Source organism: Petaurus breviceps, unplaced genomic scaffold (genome assembly GCF_028583685.1).
Source record: "Petaurus breviceps papuanus isolate PSGF00001 unplaced genomic scaffold, PetGlider_PUasm1.0 76, whole genome shotgun sequence".
Classification (NCBI taxonomy): domain Eukaryota; kingdom Metazoa; phylum Chordata; class Mammalia; order Diprotodontia; family Petauridae; genus Petaurus; species Petaurus breviceps.
In genome coordinates, this window is record NW_027186473.1 from 61,143,155 (window position 1) to 61,169,963 (window position 26,809).

At 35.8% G+C, this 26,809-nt stretch overlaps 1 protein-coding gene across 8 annotated transcripts in view; it reads right to left on the reverse strand.

The window, feature by feature from the left end:
* Window positions 1–1,240: 1,240 nt before the first annotated feature.
* MAP9 (microtubule associated protein 9) overlaps window positions 1,241–26,809 on the reverse strand; it is a 74,300-nt gene continuing 48,731 nt past the window's right edge. For 7 of the 8 annotated variants that reach the window (XM_069105602.1, XM_069105605.1, XM_069105600.1 and 4 more), the window contains 5 exons: window positions 22,250–22,339; window positions 19,899–20,057; window positions 19,563–19,708; window positions 18,416–18,548; window positions 1,241–3,237 (listed from right to left, as the gene is read on the reverse strand). In XM_069105602.1, the coding sequence (XP_068961703.1) occupies window positions 3,118–3,237; window positions 18,416–18,548; window positions 19,563–19,708; window positions 19,899–20,057; window positions 22,250–22,339 (648 nt within the window). In that variant the 3' untranslated portion in view covers window positions 1,241–3,117. The remainder of the gene's footprint in view (window positions 3,238–18,415; window positions 18,549–19,562; window positions 19,709–19,898; window positions 20,058–22,249; window positions 22,340–26,809) is intronic. The other variant, XM_069105601.1, reaches the window with a different exon arrangement.

Below are 26,809 nucleotides of genomic sequence, written 5' to 3' on the forward strand. Positions count from 1 at the left end.
TTTTCTTTTGGAGGTTCAAGAGAAAATATTAGCTCTGCATATTTTTCCCAAAACTTGGCTTATTTCTAACTGTGAGGAAGAATGTTGCTGCATCTGTATACTTCGATCACAGGTTACTTTTAAATGAGAATAAGTTGTCAGCTACATAAGAGAAGTGATGGGCTCCCCTGTTCCCTTCACATAAAAGATTGCTTATAATCACAGAAAAATACTTAAGAAAACAGAACTTTTCCTTTTGTAAAGTTCTGCCCTGTCCCCCCAGTGCTCTCAGCTTCTGGGTAGTATAGCCTTTATAAATGGGATGGGAAAGTGGCAATTCTCTGTCTATTCCAGATGTGCAGTGATGCCACAGTATCTATGTTTAATTTAGAGCCCTTTATGATGGTCTGTCTTCCACATTGACAAAGTGGTCAAAAGAGGTTCATTCAAATCAGTTCAACTAAATTCAAAAGGCCGTTTAAGCACTTACATGCAAAAGCACTATGCTAGGTTCTGGGGACATAAATATAAAAAGCAAATCATTTCTGGTCTCAAGGAGCTTATATTTTACTTAGGGAACATAAAATACAGATAATAGAAAAGAATTTCTCTGGGGTAGGAATTCATCAATAACACTAACAACTAGGGGAAGAGGAAGAGTTTAGCAAAGTCCTAGGCACCAGAGTTAGGCCTAAAGGGAACTAAGATTTCTGGGAGGTAAAGCTGGGGAAGAGAAACCTTTCTGTACCTGTGTCAAAAGGCAAGGAGGAGATGGAATGTCATATGGGGGAATAGCAATTAGACCAATTTGTCTGGAATTGACAATGTGTGAATGGAGACTATGAACTCAGTTTGGAAAGAGTGACATTTAATGTCCCCCTTCACAGTCTGGCTCTAGCCTAACAGGGGGCTTTCTATTTCATCCTACATATGATGGAAAACTGCTAAAGTGACTTTGGCAGGGAAGTGAACTGTGCTTTAGGAATATTAATTTGGAAGTTCTATAGAGGATGGCTTGAAAAGGGAGATGGGATGCAGGAAGGCCAATTGGGAGGCTATTTGCAAAAATTTAGGTAGGAGTTGGTGAGGGCCTGAATTAGAAGAGAACAGATGAGAGGTTGTAGAGGTAGAACTGACAAGATTTTGCAAATGAGAGTGAAGAAGTTGAGGATGATTTTCAGGCTACAAACCTGGATAACTGGAGGGATAGTGGTGCCCATGACAGAAAAAGGGAAGTTAGTAAATAATGAGGCCAAGCAACTAAAAAACAGACACATTTAATATTAAGAATGTAGAGTTTATAAAATTGTGAGGAATATTATGCAATTCTTTAATGTTAAGTCTACTACAATATGTTACTGCAGTCATAAAATCTCACAGACAAAAAGAAAGTCTTATAGCCCCAAAGGGAACGAAATGGAATCTTTGTCACACTGGCACCACTGAACGACATGCTAGCTTCTGGTTACTTATTGATCCTTTCACAATTCAGTGATATCATTCAGATGATATTACTGATAAAACACTTTCACCAGATACAGGATTACTCTGCTTTAAAGTTAAAGTTTTCTTCCTTAAAACATACTGTTAATTTCCAAAACAGTGCTGCTGACTGTAAATATTTCACATGTTCAGGTGGAATGAATGAAATCATCAGTGAATAGTTGTAAACTCCTAGATGACAGTCTGAAGGATGAATGATGTTTTTTTTATCTGCAGTGTTACTGGACTGTATAGCCCAAGAACAACTTTTAGCCTACTATGTTGTCAAAACACTGCTGTGTAAAAGTTTGAATAAAATGGATACTATTTGAAATCCTAACTTCATTCAACTAGTGATAACAACTATTTTGGATGGGTGAAACATCATCTTAAAAAGCACCAATTTCTTCACAGTGAATTTCTTTGGAGACTTAAACCTGCTATTCAACTGTGAGAGTCCAAATACTTTTCATAAAGCTGATTCGATACCCAAATCTTGCTATACTTTACAATTTTCCTACTACTTTCTATGTGTTCCATTGTGGACTAAAGCAACACTGTAATTCTGAAAGCATATATTTCATCTGTTTCTAGGTAGCTCAGTTAAAAAAGAAAAGAAAAAAACAAAACAAATAAAAAAAAACATGGTGCTAATGAATCCAAAGAGCTGTATGTAGGGGAAGATGGTTCTATTGCCAACTCTTGCACACATGTCCTTGGCCACTTAGTTTTCAAATGCACGCCCTTAGTCACAAGGAGGACCAGGCAAGATGGCATAAGAATTGCCATTGTCAAATTTACCACCTTCTTGAAAAATATTAATGGCTCTGTCTTGGAACTCCTGTGGAATTTTCTTGACAAATGAATAAATAAACAATACTATAGTATTACTGAACACTTAGACCCTAGGGGTAATTAAGGAACAAGAGAGAAAGTGAGTTTAGAAGGAAGAAGAGGGGTTTTAAAAAAAGTGCTTGTAACTGTCACCTGAACCCAGAACAGAGGTGTTAAAGTGCACTTATTTTTAAAAACTGCAAGTTTGTTTTGGGGTAATGAGAGGAAACAGAAAGATGATTTTTTTAAGAGAAGATTTGAGGATTATTAGTAGTTTAATAGAGCAACACACTTACCAAAAATTAACTTGGCATACTTCTAGAATTCTTTAGTGCAACTATAATACCTTTAAGATAAAGGAAATGTTACATATATTTTCCAGTGAATAACTATGAAAAAAATAGACCTGAAGGTATTATCAATTCATATATTTAAAAAGCACCTCAATAATCATAGTACCTTGAGGGTTTGCAAAATAAAATGGTTATGTTTCATAAAGGGATCCCAGATACACATATTCACCAAGACTAAAGTCATCTAATTGTGGAGAATTTAAAGGACATGATAGGAGGTTTTTTTTTTTTTTTTGGTCTAAATGGAAATAATCTACATCTTGGCTTTTGAGGCAACCTGCTTATCTATAACCTATACAGTACTTTCATCATTAAACTCCAAACAACTTTTTATATTACAGCAGTCTTCTGGAAATGCACTTTAAATAGAATTTCCATTCTAAAAATAAAATATACAAAGTATGTTCAGAAACCCCTTTTAAATTGGTTACTGTTAAATAAGGATTGGACAAGACTGGATTTAGAATTCTCAATTTTTTGCTGGTGCAAGTTTTCCTGGAGAACTCCATTGAGGAAATGATTCAGATGCATAAAGAACAAGATGTTTCTTTTGTTTTTTCTCATGTTTTTGTTTTTTGTCTTTCTTCTCCTAAAAATAAAACAGAAGGTTGTAATTATTCTATAATGATAATAGTAATAATAAACACATTTATAAAGTACTTTACAATTTCAAATTACTTTATCCATGTTATCTCTTTTGACCTACACAAAAACACTGGGATGTACATAATGCAGGTATTAGTATCTTCATTTAAAGATGAGGAAGCAGAGATTCAGAGATATTCAATGATGTGCAAATTCTCCCAGCTAATAAGTGGTAGAGCCAGGACTCAAACTCAGGTTGGAAAAATACATGGAATTGATAAATACAATGAATAAATACATGGATGAATTGTGAGGCTTAGTTTAGGGCTCTATACACTAACTTAAAATTGAATATTGCTGATTAGCAGGGATTTAGAATATATGTAGATAAATTTTTTTGTCAATAAATTTTACCAACTAATAAAAAGTTTTAAATTTACCTTTTATTCCAGGTAGGAAGGAGGAAAAGGTCAAAAAGAAAAACTACATTATAATGCTGGACTTAAAAATCCAATCACATGGGGACATGGTAGTAACAATTTTTTTTGATGAGTAGACATTTTTTAAGGCATATATGGAGGAAACGGGAAGTTTTTTTCACCAAATAAAACTATATACAAGATATGCAATAAGATATTTGAATGAAGAAAAAACATCAAATGGGTAAATATCATAGATTGTCTTTACTGCATATACAAAAGAGCATTTTTCCCAGAAGAATCAAATTTTAAAAAGAAATAAACCTTTATGTAATATAAGATATATAGGTATGATAATTTAATAAGATGAAAAATAAATGTTTTATTTTGGTTATCCCTGTATCCTTATTATCTACATATACCCTAAAACATCTATTTTGCTTTTTCATTTGATTAAATTATGTACATACATATACATAATACCAATGCCAATAAAATTAACTATCCTTTTAACTATACTGTGATGCTACAATAATGATCTCACCAGCACTTGGTAAGCTAAATGGTACTCTAGGGTTTGAAAAAGCTTATCTACTTCCTTAGGTACCTAATTTATTATCAAGAAATGACAGATTCAGGAGAGGAAAAAAATCTGCTACATAGCTGGAACTAGATAGAACAAAACTGTATATATACATTAAAAGGTAGTTATGAAGATAAAATATATGATTTAAAATGCTAATTAATTGCAATTTCCTGAGGACACCTGTGACACAGTCTGTCATCCAATTCAACTCAACAAATAATTTTGATGTGTCTGCTATGGGGCAAAGCACTTGCTAGTTGTTAAGAGCGCAGTTTCAGCAGGGAAGTGGAATCAAAAGCCCAACTGTAAAGAACTGATAAATAGGTTGCGTGGAAATAGAGGCAGGGAGGGTAAATAACTATCTATTTGGCAATGAAACAGAAGGCAGATGTTGAATGCTAGTTTGACAGGGTCAACAGAATTTTTTAAATGATTATTATTAATAACCAAAACATATTTGAAGGCAATGGGGATACAGGGAAGAAATACACAAGTGAGTTATGGTATAGGGAAGAGCCCAGAACATAGGGGAATAGACTGATGAGTCTAGAGAATAATAGCAAGGTGAAACAAATAGGCAGATCTCATTAGATCGTGTCATCTGCCCTTGTGTCCTGTGTGCTGTCTGCTAAATAAATTAAATCTTGTCTTCCCATGAGGCCAGCAAGCCTCATTCACAGAAGAGCAGAAGCAAGTACCCTGTATAAAAGGTTATATGTTGTGAGTGCTTTCCTTTTCTATATTTTATCTCTCAAAAGTACTTTATACCATCCCTGGCTATTTCTTCCTTTGCTGTAGTCTCTGACAAAAGGATGATCCTTCTTCCCAAGGCCAACCCCTCTAACTGCGTCCTTGATTCTGTGTTCTCTCAGAAGCTGCCCTTTTGATTATCTACTTGCTCTCTCCTCTTCAATCTCTCAGTCCTGGGGAGTATAGCATAGTAGACCACTGGAATTGGATTGAAGGAAATCTGTTTTCAGGAAGACCTCTGCACAGATACCTATTAGCTGTGTAACTGTGAGCAAGTGGATTAACTTCTATGAGCAGCAGTTTCTTCATCTGAAAAATGGGGACAATAACACCATCTACTTGAGATAATGCATATTAAACACTTTGCAAATCTCAGAGCTATGTAAATAGCTAACAATGATAACTATCATTATTTCATTCTCATTTCTTTTGATGAGGTTCAAATAGAATTGGTCCTTACACAAGTTGCCATCCTGATATTTCTTTCTATTTAGTGTTCTACAGACTACTGATCCAGCTGGATAAAATAAATGCTGTTTGTCTCTGGATTAGGATGCAATAGCTTATCCTCTATATGCTCATTACAAATGTCCTCAGTACTGGTCCAACAGCAGACAGAACAAGAAGGACAGTCGCCTCTTTATATATTTTAAAACTTCTCATTCTGTGTAGTATGGCTGAGCATTTAAGACGACAAAGCCCATTAAACACTTTCATGAATCAATTACTAAGTCCAGTATAACAGTTAGGTCAATGATAATAGTTTAGAACCTATATAGTTTATTGGTTATATTGTACAAGATATTCTGAGGAATGTATTTGTATTATGGAGATTTATCATCTAACCATCCATGAGAGACAGTGAATTTCTGGTGCATAAATCTAGATACCAGGTCATGTCTTGCTGGTATTTATTTCAGAGGTTCAAAGTGATTCCAGCTTTCAGTGGAGTATTTCAGGATTTCCCACTGTTTCCTTGGATAATTTACTGGGTTGTAAGCTCATCTTCTGGATGCTCAGTGATGGCATCACAAGGACAACTACAATGATATATACCTTGTCTTCACACATAATTCTGACTTCTCCCACTAGTCTCTATATTTTCTAAGCTTTCTATTCATTGTCATCTGATGATTATGAATATTCTATATGGTGACATCTATTAAAAACTATTTTTAAGCTTTTATCAATGCTATGTCTGAGTAGTAGTGGACAATGGTTTTGTCCATATTTCAGATCTAGTAGAGTTTACTGTTTGAGTTCTCAATGTTGCAGTGAGATTTACATGGCTTCTACCATTTCCTTGCATAGTTTGCTCAAGTACAGGCAACCTTTCCGTAATCTTTGTGGTAATGGCCTAGTCCTAAATTGCTACCATAAACTTTTGTTTTTGTAAACAACAATGAATAACCCAGTCATCTGAAATGGTGGAGTAGGTCAGAGAATACCAGGCTCTCCAAATTTCCTGCTAAAACAAGACAGAACATCACCTCCAAGTGAATGCAGAGTGGCAGAAATAAATAAAAGCTGGGATAAAGCAGTTGTCCTTCTAAGATTCTAAGAGGATCTTGGGAAAGAGTGAAGGGTAATACCTTTGGGAAGATGCTGCTGAATGAACAAACAGGGTAGCTGGATTGTGAGGCAACCTCATAAAAGAAACTTTCACCTTATAGACCCTGCTGGTTGTGGGCACTTGCAGGAGAGCAGAATCTCTGTTTTTGGTTCAAGAGCAGAGGAATAAACTGAAGTTTGCAGTCAGGAGGAACTGCAGGGAACAAAAGCATTTGCACATTATCAGGACTAGAGGTCTTAGCCATGTTAGGGGTGGAGAAGAATACCTAAGGTTGGCCTGGCTAGAGTTCACAAAATAACATAAGAAGGAAAAAAATAACAAATAAGAAAATTCATTTGGAAGAACAAAAGGTCAAGAATTTAAAAAAAACTAATGAAAAAATGTAAAGGAAGAAGGCTTAGCAGTATAAGATCTTAAAATATATTATAAGGTAGTAATTATCAAAACTATCTGGTACTGGTTAAGAAATAGAAAGGTAGATAAGTGGAAAAGAGTAGACATATAATACCCAGTAGAAAATGATTATGGGGGGGGGGGGGGGGGGGGCAGAGCCAAGATGCCAAAATACAAGCAGGAACTTGCTTGAGCTCCCTCCCCAAACACCTCCAATAGCCATAAAAATGACTCTCAACAAATTTTAGAGCCACAGAACCCACAGAGTGACAGAGGAACACAAATCTCCTGCTGAAGATAGCCTGGCAGGTCAACAGGAAGGGTCTATTGCACCGGGCTGGAATGGAGTGCAGTTCCAGAACTCAGGGGACTGAATCACTGGTAGCTGTGGCAGTTTCCAGACTTCTCAAACCATAAACACCAAAGAAAAAGTAAAAGGTCAGTGGGTAACTCTGTTGAACCTGAGTGAGATAAGTGCATGGTCTGGCCTCTGCCCCTGGGGCAACAAAGGCAACAGTGGCTGCATCAGCTTCTGGGCCTCCAGACCCAAAGATAGTGGGGGGAACAAGCAATTTACCAGAGGACAATTGCAAGAAACTTCTTTGCTGGCTCTGAGGCAGGATTATCTTGTTTTGCCCCGCTTGGATCTGGGTCAGTCTCGGGTGGCAGTCCTGGGGTGTGAGGAGTGCTTGCATGGCAGAGTCTCTTGAGGCTGTAGAGAGGCAATCCTCTTTACAGTTCTGAGGCAGGTGCCTAGGAGAAGCTCTGACAACAGCTGCACAAAACCTCAAAAATTTGGGATATAGCACTCTCCACTATAGAAGCAGAGTGCTACCATGGCAAAGAACTCAAAAGTCAAGTAACTAGCTGGCAAGATGAGCAAACAGAGGAAGAGAAATCAGACTATAAAATCATTCTTTGGTGACAAAGATGATCAAAACATAAAACCACAAGAAGACAACAAAGTCAAAACTCCTCCATCAAAAGCCTCCAAGAAAAAAATGAATTGGTTGCAAGCCATAGAGGAGCTCAAGAAGGATTTTGAAAATCAAGTAAGAGAAGTAGAGGAAAAATTGGGATGAAAAATGAGAATGATGCAAGAAAAACATGAAAAACAATCAACATTCTGCTAAAGGAGACCTAAAAAAGATACTGAAGAAAACAACACCTTAAAAAACAGACTAACTCAAACAGCAAAAGAGGTCCAAAAAGCCAATGAGGAGAAGAATCCCTTAAAAAGTAGTACTGGCCAGGTGGAAAAGGAAGTTCAAAAGCTCACTGAAGAAAATAATTCTGTCAAAACCAGACTGGAGCAAATGTAAGCTAATGACTTTATGAGAAATCAAGATATTATAAAACAGATCCAAAAGAATGAATAAAGAGATGGCAATGTGAAATATCGCACTGGAAAAACCACTGACCTCTGGAAGATGTTTTTAAAGATCCAGGAGACATGATTTTAAAATTATTGGACTATCTGAATGCCTTGATCAAGAAAGAAAAAAACCAAGACATCATCTTTCTAGAAGTTATCAAGGAAAACTGCCCTGATATTCTAGAACCAGAGGGTAAAATAGAAATTGAAAGAATTCACCAAATTGCCTCTTGAAAAAGATCCCCAAAAATAAAACTCCTAGGAATATTATAGCCAAATTCCAGAGTTACCAGTCAAGGAGAAAATATTACAAGCAGTCAGGAAGACACAATTTCAGTATTATGGAAACACAATCAGGATAACACAAGAGCCAGCAGGTTTTACATTAAGAAATCAAAGGGCTTGGAATATGGTATTCCAGAGGTCAAAGGAGCTAGGATTAAAACCAAGAATCACCTACCCACCAAAACTGAGTATAATACTTCGAGGACTTTTAAGCATTCATGATGAAAAGATCAGAGCTGAACAGAAAATATGACTTTCAAATACAAGAAGCAAGAGAAGCATGAAAAGGTAAACAGGAAAGAGAAATTATAAGGGACTTATAAAAGTTGTACTGTTTATATTCAAACATGGAAAGACAATATTTGTAACTCATGAGACTTTTCTCAGTATTAAGATAGCTGAAGGGGATACCTACCTATCTATATATGTATGTGTATATACATATACATATATATGCATGTGTATATATATATCTACATATATATGTATAGGTAGGTGTATGTGTGTGTGTAAATATATATAAATATGTGTGTGTCTGTGTATACATAGAGAGCACAGTTAGGTAAGTTGAATATGAAGGGATGATATCTTAAAAATAAAATTAAGAGGTGAGAGAGGAATATATTGGGAGATGGGAGAGACAGAATAGGGTAATTTTCTTACATAAAAGAGGCAACAGAAAGTTGTTACAATTGAGGGGAAGAGCAGGGAGGTGAAATGGAATGAGTCAACCTCTCATTGGACTTGGCTTAAGAAGGGAATAACATACATACTCAATTGGGTATCTTACCCTATAGGAAAGTAGGGGGAAAGGGGATAAGGGGGGGAGGGGGGATGACAGAAGGGAGGGTAGATAGGGAGAGAGGGTAGTCAGAAGCAAACACTATTGAAAAGGGACAGGGTCAAAGGAGAAAACAGAATAAATGGGGGGCAGGATAGGACAGAGGGAAATATAATTAGTCTTTCGCAATATGACTACTATGGAAATGTTTTGCATAATTATACATGTATAACTTATATTGAATTGCCTGTTTTCCCAGTGGGGGTGGGTGAACAGGGAAGAAGAGAGAGAATCTAGAACTCAAAGTTTTGAAAACAAATGTTAAAAAACTGTTTTTACATGCAACTGGGAAATAAGATATATAGGCAATGGGGTAGAGAAATCCATCTTGTCCTATAAAAAAGTAAGGGGGGGTATAAGAGAGGGCAGATTGGGGGAAGGAGTATTCAGTGTGTTCACCATCTTGGGGTGGGGGGTAGGGGAAAGGTGGGAAGAAAATTTGAAACTCAAAATCTTGTGGAAATGAATGTTGAAAACTAAAAGTAAATAAATAAATTCTGGATTAGAGAAATGCAAATTTTAAAAAATGATTATAGTAAGTTTCTGTTTGGCAAAAATAAAGGTTTAAATTTTGGGTATAAGAATTCATTATTGGGTAAAAATTGTTCAGAAAGCTGGAAAGCAGTCTGGCAGAAATTGACCATAGACCAATATCTTAAACCATTTACCAAGACAAGATCAAAATGGATATATGACCTAGAAATAAAGGAAGATATCACAAGAAAATGAGAAAAACATGGAACACATTACCTATCAGACAAGGATGGAGAACAATTTATATATAAACAAGGGAAAGAGTATGTGAGATATAAAACAGATAATTTATCATTTATTAAAAATAGTTTTTATACAAATAAAACAATGTATAAAACAAGGTTCACAGGGAAGCAGAAAATTCAGAAAAGAATATAGATAGTATCTCAGATATTCTCACCTCTCAAATATGTAAAGAACTTTGTCAAATACATAAAGAGCTATCATCATAAGAAAAAATGCTAAATCACATGAAAAAATGCTAAATAAAAAATGCACTGATTAGAGAAATGCAAATTAAAACAACTTTGAGATATCATCTTATGCCTGTTAGATTGGTTAAAATGATACCTGCTCTTCGTTTGAGGAACAGCTAAACAAGTTGTGGTATATGACAATGATGGAATATTCCTGTGCTATAAGAAACAATGAGCTGGTTGAATTTAGGAAAAAAAAAATATGAAAAGACTTGCATGAAATAATGAAAAGTGAAATGAACAGTACCAAGTGAATGATGTACACAGTAAAAGAAATTCTGTCCAAAGAACAACTTTAAATGACTAATTCATCTTGAGTATCAGAAATACTCAAACCAACTACAAAGGGCCTATGAAGGAAGATGCTATCCTCCTCTAGAAAAAGAACTTATCAATGGAAGCAATTAAGGGAGGCAGTAAAAAATATAAAAACTGTGCAGCAGAGAAAAGAAAACTTAGAAGGAAGCACAGAAAAGCAGGGTAGCTCTGAGAACAATGTGCAGAATTTATTCCATAGTTGAAAAAAAATAAAGTCTGAAATGGAAATCCATGCTTTTATATTGAATCCTCCCTTTCTGCTGTACTGTGCACATGGTTATGTTTTTCTTTTCCTTTTGTCTTTCTGTATTTAGGTTCAAAATGAATAAAAAAATCAAAAGGAAAAAAAATAACCCTGTCATCTGTTTGCCTGAGTTTATGCAGTTATTATAAGAAGACTTTTTGACTGCTTTTGTATATCAGTTGTTTCACAAGCTTTGCCTGAGGTTAAACAAGTTTCAGTTATAGTTAACAAATACAATGTGGCATATATAGTATTGTCAGTTTTCACTGTTTGACAAATGCTTGTTCTAAAAGTATTTTTGCAATGTTTTTATTTGCTAATCATGTGACCTCAAAATTTTTATTAATCTTTTTCTTCCATTTTGATTGAAGAAGTGTTAGTCTTTCTATAGGTGGCTGTGAAGCGATGAGTCCTGTGTTTTGTTAACACTGTTTCTGTATGGATACTTTCTAGATCTCTTGCCCATTTTACTGGTCTTGACCACTTACTACCAGGATCTTGAATAAATTACTTCACCCTTTACTTCTATATGTAGCAGAGTGGTGCAGCAGAGTGCTGGGTCTGGAGTCAGGAAGACCTGACTGACTTCAAATCTGACCTAAAATATTTACTAGCAGTGTGACTCTGGGCAAGTCAGTGAACCTCTACCTGCCTTAGTTTCCTCATCTGTGAAATAGGAATAATAATAATGGCACCCACATCTCAGGGTTGTTGTGAGGATAAAATGGGATCTATGCAAAACAAAGTACTATATATGAAAATGGTAATTATTGTTATATTGATATAGTCTAATGCTTTTATGATGGTCAATACCTTTCTCAAGATACTTTTTCCATGATTGCCACCTGTCCTTAAAAGTATTACTTGATGGTTCTATCTGCCTTCTATTCTCTTACAGCAATGACAGTTGTAGCATATACTGTTGTATGCAAGAGCTGAAGTACTTTTTACATTTACTGAAGTTTGCTCTAAATGAAGATTTTTTTCAAGATATCCCTTAACATTAAAAGCAAAAAAGGCTATCTTCCTAATAAGCCTTGACATATCCCTAAATGAAAATAAGTATTCAAACTGCCTACATTTTTATTGCATAGTGATATCTCAAGCTGTTTTTATGGAAGACTTAGAATAATATAGCACAATAAAAAAGTATTTTGCTTCCACCATCTGGTCATTTTCAAGAGAACAATGAGTGATGAAAATAGCAATGGCATATAATTACAAATAGATCTTTTGAAGGTGACAGATGAACTAATCAGATGGTTACATAAGAAAAACAATGTAGTATGGTAGAAAAAGTAATGGATCAGCTTTCAGAAGGTCTGTATTTCCATCTTGGCTCTGCTACTTAGTTTCAGCATAACCCTGGTAAAGTTATTTATCTCTTCTGGATCTCATCCATAAAATAAGATGCTTTCTACATTCCCTTCCATATGCTATGACCAAATTATTCAGTAGTCTTTCGAGGACTACTAATTCTGGATCTCATATACATTTCTACAATAACTTATATACATTTAACGGTACTTTCTCATCTTCCTAACTTCAAATTGGGAGCATTCCCCATAACTCTGCCATTGGTCCACTGCTGTTTTCAACACCACTGATTTCCAGAGGTGAATTCTTGAATTCTCATAGTTTCTATTATCTTATGCAGATGACCTACTAAATCTTCACTATCAATCAACAAATATTAATTAATCACCTACTATATGCCAGGTACTACGCTAAGCACCAGAGATAACAAAAAGAGGCAAAAGATTGCCCTTGCCCTCAAGGAGCTCAAAATCTAATGGGGGAAGACAACAAACAGATATGTACAAACAAGCTGCATACAGGATAAATAGGAAATAATCAAGAAAAGGAAAGCATTATAATTAAGATGAGTTGGAGAAGGCTTTCTATAGGACATGGGATTTTCGCTGGGACTTAAAGGAAGCCAGAGAGTTCAGAGTGGAAGACAGAGAGTGTTCCAGGGATGGGGGGCAACCAGAGAAAATACCTGGATCCAAGAGTTGGAGTGTTTTGTTTGTGGAACAGTCAAGAGGCTGGCGTCATAGGATCAAAGAATGCATGATGGGGAGTAAGGTATAAGAAAACTGGAAAGGTAGGAAGAAAGGCTTTGAATCTCAAATAGACCATTTTGTATTAGATTCTGGAAGTGATAGGGAACGACTGAAGTTTATTGAATGGTGATGGGAAGTGACATGGCTGGAACTGCGTTTTAGGAAAATCACTTTAGCAGCTCAATGGAGGATGGCCTGGAGAAAGGAGAGACTTGAGGCAGGCAGATCCACCAGCAGGCTACTGCAATAATCTAAGATATGAGGTAATGAGGGCCTGAACAAGAGTGGTTGTAGTATCAAAGGAGAGAAGGGAATGTATATGACAGATATTGCAAAAGTGAACTGGACAGGCCTTGGCAACATATCAGATATGGAGGGTGAGAGATAGTGAGGAGTCAAAAATAACTCCTAGGTTCTTAGGACGGTGTGATCTAGATGAGGAAACTGAGGAAAGGGTGGTCAGGAACATAAAGAATGAGGTCCTGAAACCTAGAGAGGAGAGAGTGATTTAGCAGTGTCAAGGCTGCAAAGAGGCTGAGAAGAATGAGGACTGGATTTGGCAACTAAGAGGCCTGGTAACTTTGGAGAGAGTACTTTTGGTGAAATAAGGTCAGAAGCAAGGAAAAAAGGGTTTAAGAATAGAGTGAGAGAAGAGACAGTGGAGACACCTATTGTAGAAAGCCTTTTTAAGAAGTTTAGTTACAAAGGGCAGAAGAGATATACAATGTTAGTTAGCAGAGACAGAAGGATCAAATGAAAGTTCTTTTTCAGGGTGGGGGAGACATGGGCATATTTGTAGGTAGTAGGGAATGAGCCAATATACTGGAAAGACTAAAAATAACTGACATAGTTGGAAGTTGGAAGAGATGGGATAGAATGAGATCACCTGAGCAGGTAGAAGGGCTGACTTTGGTAAAGAGTTAGGCCAACTCATCATGTGAGAGAAGGATGAAGAAGGAGACAGGGGCGGAAAGGCATAGGGATGATATGAGATGCAGAAGAGGGGAGAGGGGAAGTTTCATGGTAAATGACCTCAATTTTTCTGAGGTAAAGTTCTCAGTTTGGGTGGAGGGATGAGAAGCCATAAGATGTTTGAAAAGGGATAAGAAGGTTTGGTGGAGCTCCTGTGGATAAATGAAATAGCAATTAATATAGCAGGAATAAAAGAATGACTTGTGTCCTCTATTTACAAATTGTTATATGCAGAATAAATGAATGCATTCATGCAATTGATCTTAAGGGAAGGAAGCCACCAGCAACTGCAGGGATGAGGAAAGGTCTCCTGAATTGAGGAGCCCTTAACTGAGTCTTGAAGGAAGCTAGGGAGTACATTCAGTTGGTACAGAGGTCCATGTAACCAAGATGGGCGTGGCATGTTAAGAACACTAAGAAGGTCAATTCGCCTGAGCAACATAATGCATTGAAAAGGGAGGAAAATTCAGAAAGTCTAGAACGGAAGATTTAGGTAGATTATGAAATTCTTTAAATGTCAAACCAAGGAATTTATATTTAATCCTCGAGGGAGCAATTAGACTTTACTGAATAAGGAATGGCTTCAGATCTGTGCTTTAGGAAAAAAAAAACTACTTTGGAAACTATATAAAGGATGTATGGAATAGGGAGATATTTGAGGAAGACCAATTATGAGAAATAAATTCTGAATGTAAACATAAACTGAAATAAAATTCGGGTAAGAGAGAATGAAAGGCTGAATAAGAGTGGTGGCTGAATGAGGAAGGAAGGGGACAAATTTAAGATATGTTGTAAAGAAACAAGATTAGGCAACTGACTGGGTATGTGGTAGGAATGAGACTGGGGAGCTGAGGGATGATGGCATCCTGGACCCTTCTTTCAATACCATCTCTCCTTTCCCAGCGGTGATCCCCTGTCCTTGCACTCATGCTGTTCTCTAAATTTATAATTTTCTTTTCTTTCCACTATGCTTATCCCAATCCTATCTATCACTCAAGGTCCAGTTAAAATGCTCACTATTCATTCTATTAAGACTTTTCTAACTATCTGATACAGGAATGTAAAGATGCATAAGAAATAAAACTTACCCTGCTGGAGCTTACAATCTAGTAATTCAATTTAACTCCATTCAACAACCATACATGAGATATCTTACTAGGTATAAGGCACTGTGCTCAGTGCTAACAGGGACATGGTCACCCATGGTATGAGTGCTAAATGCTTCAGGAATTCAGAAGGAATAAAAATCACTGGTTAAGGACAGGGCAGCTAGGTGGCACAGTAGACAGAGTACTCCCTCCTAGAGTCAAGAAGACTCCTTTTCCTGAGTTCAAATCTGGTCTCAGATACTTACTAGCTGTGTGACCCTGGGAAGACACTTAACCCTCCTTCCTGCAGCTTCCTTAACTGAGGAAGGTAAAATGAGCTAGAGAAGGACATGGTAAACCACATCAGTATCTTTGCCAAGAAAACCCCAAATGCAACCAGGAAGAGTCAGATGTGACTGAAAAATGACTGAATGACAACAAAACAAAAAAAATGACAACAAAAAGATTAGGATTATTAGAGACAACTGCTTCACAAAAGAGTAAATAACAGACCTGGTCTTTGTAGGATACATAGAAATCTGATAAGGAGAGATGGTGGGGAGGTACTGAAGATAGTACGAACAAAGGCACTGGCAGAGTAAAGCACAAAGTAGGTTTGAAGGACAATGAACAGACCAGTTTAGCAGGGGTATAAATATCTTTGATTTGAGTAGTGGGAGATTAATCTCAAAAGGGTTTTTTTGGAGCACAATGGACTTTGAATTCCAAACTAAGGAGTTTATACTTCAAAGTTAAACGGGAAGTCATTCCAGATTTTGAGCAGGGTAGTATCAAAGGTGCCTGTTTGAAATGTGAATTTAAAGGTTTAAATAAAAAATTGAAAGTGAAAGAACATTTAGGTGAAGAATGAGGTTTAAATTTTGATTAAAAAAGGGGGACAGATAGAATCTATTTTGAAGAAATTGTTGATGGGATTTTAAAACTAATTAGATTTAGCAATAAGGGGTATGGAATAAATTTTAAAATGACTTTGTGGTCTTGAAGCTAAGTGATTGAGAAGACGGTTGCTATTATTCACGGAAATAGAAAAGATGTTTAGTTTTAGACATATTTAGATTGATGTGATGGGAAATCCAAGAAGAAATGGTTGAAATGGGGACTAAAGTCCCTACTCCATTATCCTCCCACAAATCTTCAATCTTCTTTCTACAGGTTCTTTCCCCTCTACATATGATTGCAAAAGTGTCGCTTATCCTAAAACATTCTTCCCTAAATTCATCAAGCTAACATTTTTTTTTCCAACTAGACTGCCTTACGGCACAGTCTAAGAGTCTACTCTCACAAGATACAATTCCTCACAACCCACCCACTCGTCAATCCTTTGAAACTTGGCTTCTATCGCTAGCACTCCTATTCTAGCACTCAGCTGGAATTGCTGTCTTCAAGGTCAATAAACTTCCAAGTCGAAAATCCAATGGCTTTTTCCATGTATTTATCTACCGCAATATCCATGTACCATTTGATACTACTGATCACAGTTTACTTGAAACCCTTTCCTTGGTTTCAGTTACCCTGAACTCTCCTGGCCTTAACTCCAGATTAGGAGATTTAATGTTCCATTAGGGTTAATATAATTGCTAATAGTAAAAAGGATCAAACATTGGATTTGCAGTCAAAGAACCTAAATTCAAATCCTGCCTTTGGTTTACTTTTATGTGCCCATGAGCATGGCACTTTCCTATTTTCTACCTTATAAAATAAAAGATGTTCTCTAAGACTTCTTCCAGCCCTAAATATTCTTTACTACTATTTTTTTTTAAATAATCTGTCTCTTTTTCCTATTTCTCAATATAAGTTTTTTGTGTTGCTATTATTGGTGGTTCTTTTTTTTTCTTTTACACTCATTCTTTTTTTTTTTTTAAAGCAATAGGGGTTAAGTAACTTGCTCAAGGTTACCCGGCCAGTTATTTCTGGGTGTGGTGCTAAATATCTGAGCCCGAATTTGATCCCCAGGTCATCCTGACACTGGAGCCGGTGCTCTTACTCGCTGAGCCACCTGGCCGCCCCTAAGCAATTGGGGTTAAGTAACTTGCTCAAGGTTACACGGCCAGGTGTTTCTGGGTGGGTAATAGTGTCTGAGCCTGGATTCGATCCACATGTCATTCCGACACTGGAGCCGGTGCTCTTACTTGCTGTGCTGCCTGGCCTCCCCTACACTTATTCTTTATGCCATTAAAAACCAAAAAGCCCTCTCCTATTCCTTTGGTTTCAATATCTGTGTCGATTACTCAAAAATCCATATCCTTAGCTCCAAACTCTCATCCTGAGTTTGTCTAACATTTGTTCTTGTTTCCTGGATATCTGTATCTCATGTCCTTGATATATATCTTAGGCTATATATCAATATATCTTAGGCTGGATATATCTTTCCCCTCAGTTTCTCTACTTCAGATTTTCTGAGTTTCTTTTAATATTACTGCCATTGCCATCATCTTAATCACCAAGGCTCAAAACCTTGGAGCTGTCTTTGACTTCTTGCTCTAGCTTCTCAATTACCAAATGGTACAAGTTCCTTAGAACGCCACACAAAGAAGGATATGATCTGGCTCCAACCTAACTTTCCATTCTTATGATCTACTGCTTCCCTACTTTCCAAACAAAATGGACTCCCCTTGTGGATTATACCTTTGCTCATTCTAATCCTTCAACCTGAATTCCATTTCTGTCTATTTATGTCAAAAGCTTAGTTATCTTTTAAGCCCAAGCTCAAGTGTCAGCTATCTATGATGATGCCCGTCCAGAGCCCAGCAACCATAATGTACCTTATTCATCTCTTCCTCATGGGACCTAAGAAAACTGTTTGTATGTTGTAATATAATCCAGTGTGTTTTTTCCTCCTCAAATTTTTTGAGAATACTTAGCTTGGATCACTGTTTTTTGGCTCCAATATACTCTAGCCTATAATCATATTACCGTATCTTTGTAGATGTCTCAGTTCCTACCCTTCCTCCTAGGTGGAATGGAAATTCAAGTAAGGCAGAGATCACACACCCACCCTACCCTAGAAATGTGCATAAAAATAGATAAGTGCTTAATAAATGTAAAAATGAATAGGAGGCAAATACTTGTTAAACTGAAAAACTATACATTCCAAAATACCAATTATGATGCTAGAAAAACATAACTTATTAATAAATTTACTTGCTTATTAACTTGACATGATACATAATCATTACAAATGATAAGTTGAGAAATGTGCCTATTAAAAAAACAAAACAGAAGTGTATAAAAGAATACATACCAGCCACCTTTCATATTCATTAACAGCCAATTTATCTTTATCTTCTTTTTCAACCCTTTTTATTTCCTGCTTTTTTCTTTCATTTATTTTCTCTTTCATTTTCTGTCTGATGAGAAACTCCTTCTGCTCATGCCTATTATTACCAGGATAAAAGAATGAAATATTACAAGGAGAATACAAGAATTTCCAAATTACATTTTCCCTTGCTTTTCATTTGCCTTGTCATAGATTTGTGGAGTATATATGTGTGTATACATATGTATGTATGTATACACACATATCTGTATATACATATATGTATATACAGACATATGTTAAATGAAGTTGTTTGAAATAAAGAATTTATAACAAAACCTATTAAATTTTGAAACAGTAATAACTAATCATTTTCATTGTGCTTTAAGGGTTATAAAATGCTTTCTTCAAAACACCACTGTGTAGGCATTGGTACTGTAAGAATTAATTGCTAAAAGCTTCAGCTTACAGATGAAAAAAAGTAAACTTATGAGATGAACTGATCTGACCACAGCCAGACAGAGAGTAAAGCTCCTAGCCAGCATTCACATTCACACCAAAGGTGTCTAACTCTAAATGTGGTGCTCTTGCCACAAGATGATACTACGTTTATTTATTTCTTAGAAGTTTAAAAACTCTTTTCATCAAAGACCCCCTATGACGTCCCATTGTGGCATGAAGATGGCACATGTTCTAGAAAGTTATAGCAGAAGGGAAGCTCTTTTATATGAGCAGTGCAGAGGAAAGACCCTGTAGAAGTCAGAGGACTTGTCTGAATTTCATCTCTGCTACTTGTTACCTGTTTGACCTGAGGCAAGTCATCAGACCCAATTTCCTCCTTTAACAAATGAAAGGGTTGGAATTAAAAGATCCCAGAGTTTCCTAGCAACTCTCAGTATGGTTTTATCTATATGATCTATGAGTAGTGCAATGTAAAGAAGATTCTTACTAGATTGGCTTTACTGTGATTCATTTTTTGGTGTTGGCTACTCCGGAAGGTCATCTACCAAGTAATAGAGAGGTGTTGGAATCCACATTAGTGGAGGAAGTACTTTCAAATGAAAAAAAAAAATAGATTCTTGAAAAACTAAAGTATTTTAAAAGTATTAAAACATTTAACCACTGACTTTACCATTTTTCAACTGCTGATAAATTGTCTTTTATCTTTTCAGCATAATATTCTTCTTCTTTCTTTTTCTTTGCTCTTTCATATTCTCTCTCCTTTTTGTTTTTCTCTTTAAGGTATTCCAATTTTTTCTCTTTCCATTTTTCAAAAGCCTAAAAAAAATTGAAATATTTTCTTATTCCTTGAACATGACAGAGTTTGCCTTCTCCTATTCTTTATTTCCCAAAATGTATTCTATGTGCTAAAACACAACTGTGGTATGATAACAAGTTATAATCATTAATTTTGATAAAGTCCAACTAAAACTGAATCTCATGAAAGGTAATTCAATTTTTCCATTACTTTTTGTGCTTCTCCCTTTTTCTCAGCATGCTCCTGTTCAATTTGCCTCATTTTTTTCTCCTCAAGTTTTTTTTTTGCAGCCATTTTCTTTGCTTCCTTTTCTTTCATAGCTTTCCAGGCTTCAAAAGATGCTGATGCTTCTTCTTTCTTGGCTCCTTTCTTTTTTTGGGAGGGGGAAGAAGGAGGGAGAGAGGAGAAGAGGAAGTGATGGGGGTAAGATAAATGTATACATTTTATATAGCTTTTATCATCACACAGATTTTTTTAAATAAGGAATTAATTTAAAATTACTATGGCAAGTCAATTATTAGAGAAGTGATTTGTATGTTTTGTAGCTTGACATACCTCTTTAAACAGTCCAAAGACCAAAGTTATGGGAGCCCTAACTTCTGCTGAAATAAATAGTAAGTAGCATACTAAATAATACTGGAAAATGTTGAATTAATAATAGAGGTCAGTGGGTATAGTTTGTGACAATGGCAATATACCTATGTACATGTCTATATGGAGTGGGGAGAGCAAAAGCATTATGTGAAATGTCACCAAGTGACTAAGCTATATGGATACAACAATGTTACTTCATTTACCGTCATACTGGATTAAGATACTCTTTTTGCTGTGACATATACTAGGAGTATTTTAATGTCATGTTCATCACAACTGAATGAATGCTAAGGTATTAGTTTAATAATTATTGTGTAAGTCAGGCACAAAATAGGCTCCAAATAAAAAAGGATAATTAAAATTTGCATGATATGATAGAAATTTTGAGCTATGGTCTGTGGAGTGTTCAAACGAAAGTCATTTTCTAGGAATTATCTTTGTACAGTCCAGTATTTAGTACTAAGTGTATCTTCCCAATTCAGCTATGTCATTCTACTTATGAGACTTAAGCAAGGCATGATAAAATCATAGGAAGATTACATAAAAGTTCCCTGGACTGATTCTGTTCCTGAATGCCCTGTGTCTGTTCTCAGTTTTTACCTAGCTTTTATCCTGTGTCATATTGCTACTCTCTTTGCTTGGGTCCTGGCCTCTTACACCTTGACTCCTTGTTCTGGTCCTTTGCTACTCATACTGGAGAGATCAGTGCTGATTGTGCCTGACTGTTGCCTGACTTCCTTTCTGTGTCCAACCATTGTAGTTCCCTTCCCTGATCTTATCTCTTAATGACTTTTGTTCTAATTCCCTTACTTTCTTTGTTCTGATCTACAATTTCTTTGAGCATATTCAAACTCTAATCTTGTCACTTCAGTTCTAAATTTCAGTCAACCTTGATCTTCACCTGGCTTCTAGCTGCTCACCACAGTCTGGAATTCCCTATCCATACCCCTTACCCTGCTCTCTCAGACCAACCTGTTATCCTAGCTCTAACTCCATGCCTGCCTAGATGTTCTTCTACTTAATGGTCTTGACCCTAAAAAGAAAAAGAAAAACAAAACAAAACACAAGACTTATCTACTTGTTATACTACAGTGGACTAGAGTTTAACCTTAGTGAAGCACACCTAACAACTGTTTGAATGTTGTGCTTGCTCATGTGTTCTCCTCTGTTAGGGTTTATGCTCAAGGAAAGGAAGGGAATAATGTAGAACTTTCTAGAGTTGAGATTTGGATCTGGAGTACCTTGCAAAGTCAATCAATTTGGTGCTATTTTCAGTGTGCTAGTCTTATAGAAGGACAGCTAGGTGGTACCGTACATAATGAGCCTGGAATCAGGAAGATTCATCTTACTGAGTTCAAATCTGGTCTCAAAAACTTATTAGTTGTGGGACCCTGGGCAAGTTATTTAAACCTGTTTGCCTCAGTTTCTTCATATGTAAAATGAGCTGGAGAAAGAAATGGCAAATCACTCTTAATATTTCTGCCAAGAAAATTCCACATGATGTCACAAAGAGTCAGACACAACTGAAAATGACTAAACAATAAAAGTCTTCTAGAACAACTATACTGGAACACATAAACCAGAACCTATGGGAAACTCTACAAAATAGTTAAAACTCTGCTGTTTTACAACTGTAAGCATAGTTCTAGAGGTAGTCCAAAAGGCCTTGGGGTACTTTAATAAAACAAATACCAAACCTCAATCATGTAATCTGCCCTGAGTGAAAACCTCCACATAAACCTTACAATGACCTGGGAAATTCTTTTATTAAATCATAGTAAGTTAAAATGGTTCATTTTATACTTGGAACTAATACTGTCAAAGCTACACAACACATGTCCATAAATGTAGATAGCAGTGCCTTTAGCCATAACATACATAAAACTGGATACTTTTCACAAGTTCATTTAATCATAATTAAAATTTCCATTTATATAATTTCTTTCATTATACACTTTTCTAGATACCTGTTCATTTTGTATTCTTAAATTTTCAGCTTCATTCTTTTTAACCCTTTGAAGTTCTTGAAAACATAAATTTTTCTTTACAAGCCAATCCTATAAAAACAAGGGGGGAAAACTATGTAATTCAAAGTTTCCCAAAACAACATGGCTTTTAAAAATCTTATTTAATATTTAATTTTCCCCAATAATATGTAAAAAAGAGTTTCAACACTTTTTTTTGAATTTTGAGTTCCAGACTCTCTCCCTCCCCCCCATTGAGAAGGCAGCAATTTGACATACATATGTATTGATGCAAAACATATTTCTATGCAACTAATTCAGTGAAAGAAAACAGGAAAAAACAAAAAGAAAAATAAAGAAAATAAAGAAATATCTTTCATCTGTATTCAGACTCTACCAGTTATTTCTCTGGAAATGGACAGTAAATTTCATGGTAAGTCCTATAGAAGTGTCTTGGATAATGGCTGAGAATAGCTAATTTATTCACAGTAGATAATTATACAATGTTGACGTTATTGTGTACAGTGTTCTCCTGGTTCTCTCGTGTCACTTTCCATCAGTTCATGGTAAGTATTTCCATGTTTTTCTGAGAACATCCTGCTCGTAATTTCATAGAGCACAATATTATTCTATCACAATCATATAAAACAACTTATTCAGCCATTTCCCAATTGATGAACATCTGTTCAATTTCCAATTTTTTACCACCACTAAAAAAGCTACTATAAATATTTTTGTACACATAGGTGTTTTTGTTTTTTATCCCTCTGGAACAAAGACATAGTACTGGTATTGCTGAATAAAAAGAATATGTATAGTTTTATAGTCACTGCGGCATAATTCCAAACTGTTCTCCAGAATGGTTGAATCAGTAACAGTACATTAGTGTTTTAATTTTCCAACATCCCCTCAAATATTTATCAATTTCCTTTTCTGCCATATTAGACAATCTGACTGGTGTGAGGTAGTAGCTCAGAGTTGTTTTAATTTTCATTTCTCTAATTATTAGTGATTTAGAGCACTTTTTTTTTCATATTACTACAGATAGCTTTGATTACTTTGTCTGAAAACTTCCTGTTCATATACATTGACCATTTATCAATTGAGGAATGGTTATTTTTATAAATTTGACTCAGTTTTCTATATGTTTGGGAAATGAAGTCTTAATCAGAGAAACTCACTGTAAAATTTTTTCATAGTATTGATTACCAACTATGCTTCCCTCCATCCCATTTCCCCGTTTATCTCTCTCTCCTTTCTAGAGTCCATTCTTGAGTGTTTTGCTTATGACTTCTACCTCCCCCAAACTGCCCTCCCTTCTATCACCACTTCTCTTATCACCTTCCCTTCCCACTTTCCTGTATGTTAAGACAGATTTCTATACCCAAGAATTTGTATATTATTCCCTCTTTGAGCCAATTTCTATAAGAGTAAGGATTATATGCTCCCCTACCCATTTCCCCCATCATTGTAAAATCTTTCAGGCCTCTTTTGTTAGATAATTTATCCCATTCTGCCTCTTATTTTCCTTTTCTTCTAGTGGATTCTTCTTTATCATCTCTTAATTTTATTATTTTAAGATAATCACACCATTACATTCAACTCACACCTCTGCTGTCTATGTATATTTCTTCTGACTGTCCTAATGATAAGAAAGTTTTTAGGTGTTACAATTATCATTTTCCCAGGAAGGAATTTAATCTTGTCAAATCACTTATGATCTCTCTTTTCTGTTTATCTTTTTATGCTTTTTTGCATGTGAAAGTGAAATTTTCTATTCAGCTCTGGTCTTTTCATCAGGAATTCCTGGAGGTTCTCTATTTCACTGAATGTCCATTGTTCCCCTTGAAGGAGTACACTCAATGTGGGTAGTGGATATTGGGTTGTAATCCTAGGTCTTTTAGCCTCCCAAATATTACATTACAAGCCCTCTGATCCTTTAATGTAGAAGCTGCTATATCTTGTTTTATCCTGACTGTGGCTCCACAATATTTGAATTATTCCTTTTTAGATGTTTGTAGTATTTTCTCCTTGATATGTAAGGGTTATGGGATTTAAAGATCTCCCATGCCCCATGGACGTGCTGACATAGCAGAGCAAGAGAAAGTGAAAAGCCGAGCTAACGGTCCTGCAGTTGGCAGTTGGTGGCGGTTGCCTTTTTTTTTTTTTTGAGTTAGGACTCCTGCTGAGGACTGCCAGGGGCCGGAGCTGCTGGGAGCACACTTCCAGGACACTGGGTGGTTGCTGTGAGTGGGGAGAGGAGGACCTTTGACTGAGGTAGCCTGTTCTGTTTTAAAGGCTTGAAAATGTGGGTGCTTTCTACTTTATCTACCTGTGCCAATGTCATAACTACTCTGATGGCTTTCACTTTCTGGTTTTGGGACTCAGTCTTTTGGTATCTTAATAAATTTTCTAGTTTATTTCCCCAAATGGCAAACCTGACGTATTTTGTGATGGATAATTATATCAGCATATTTGTAATCTCTATAGGCATTGTGAATATGGCATTGCTGATACATCTGGGAGGTCTGGAATTTGGCTATAATATTCCTGGGAATTTTCATTTTGGGATTTCTTTTAGGAGGTGATCAGTGGATTTTTTTCAATTTCTCTTCTAGCCTGTGGTTTCTAGAATTTCAAGACAGTTTTCCTTGATGATTTCTTGAAAGATGATGTATAGGCTTTTTTTGACCATGATTTTGAGGTAGTCCAATTATTCTTAAATTATTTCTCCTGGATCTATTTTCCTGGTCAGTTGTTTTTCCAATGAGACATTTCACATTTTCTTTTATTTTTTCATTCTTTTGATTTTGTTTGTTTCTTGATGTCTCATAAAGTCATTACTTTCTGTTTGCCAAATTCTAATTTCTATGGAATTATTTTCTTCAGTGAGCTTCTGTACCTCCTTTTCCATTTAGCCAATTCTACTTTTTAAGGAGTTCTCCTCAGTAAACTTTTGTACATCTTTTTCTATTTACCCAATTTTGTTTTTCAAGGCATTCTTCTCTTCATTGGATTTTTGTGCCTCTTTTACCATTTGGCCTATTCTTTTTTTTTTAAGTGCTATTTTCTTCAGTATTTTTTGTGCTTCCTTTACCAAGCTGTTGACTCTTTTTTTCATTATTTTCTTGTATCACTCTCCTTTCACTTCCCAATTTGTCCTCTACCTCTCTTTACTTGATTTTAAAAATCTTTTTTAAGCTCTTCTATGGCCTGAGACCAATTCATACTTTTCACTGAGGCTTTGGATAAAGGAATTTTGACTTTGGTGTCTTCTTCCGACTGTGTGTCTTGATCTTCCTTGTCACCAAAGTTACTTTCTACAATCAGAATGTTTTTATGTTGTTTGTTCATTTTCCAGGCTACTTCTTGACTCTTACTAAAGTGGGGCTCTGCTTCCCAAGAAGAGTGGGCATTGTCTCAAACTTCAGGTTTTTGTGTAGCTGTTTTCAGAGGTAATTCTGGGGACCTGTTTATTTCTGGCTTTTCCAAGGTGATATGATCTAGGAAGAGGTATGTTTATTACTCTCCTGCATTGAGCACTGGTTTGTGATTGATTATTCTAAGAAAGGATCCACAGGTTTTACTAGACTGTCAAAGGAGTCCACAATAAAAAAATGATCAAGAAACCTAGTCTATGCAGTTTATTTAATGTTTTATCTAGTGCTACCAAAAAGGTAGACGGTAATTTATATATATATATATATGTATATATATATATATATATACATACACACAATATATATATGTATGTTTGTATGTATGTATATATACATATATATGTCTTTCTTATAAATAGGAGGAATACAGTGTTAATTTTTATTTACATGAATTGTAACACACTTATTACTTCTGAAATCCCAATGGTTCCTTAAAATGTAGAAAGCTCCACACCAAAAAGGGGCCAAATTCCTTTTTTTAGAATGGGTGACAAGTTATGAAACTTTATTTTTCCATGAAAAATGAGAGAAGCTTTAATTTAGGATACACCATTGGAAAACCTATATGCACATTCTTTCTTTTTATTTTCCAAATGCTTTATTAACTTCTGGTTTACATCACTCATTTCCGCCAGATTTTGAGTTACAAAATTTTCCCCCATTTGTCCTCTACCCACCACCCCAAAATAGCAATCCCACTGGATATCCCCTCCTCCAATCTGCTCTCTCCATATCTGCTCCCATACCCCCTTCAACTTTTCCAGTAAGGCATGGTGGATCTCTATGCCCCAGTGCCTATACATCTTATTTCCCAATTACATGTACAATAGTATTATAGTGTGTGTAGTGTATTATATATATATATATATATTTTTTTTTTTTAAACATTTGATTTTAAAATTTGAATTCCAGATTCATTCCCTTCTTCCCTTGTCACCCACCTTTACTGGGTAGATAAGCAATTCAGTATAGGTTGTACATGTGTAGCTATGCAAAACACTACCATAGTAGATACATTGTGAAAGACTGACTATATTTCCCTCCCTCCTATCCCACCACCCACTTGTTCTATTCTCTACTTTGATCCTGTCCCTTTTCAAAAGTGAGTGCTTCCAACTTCCCT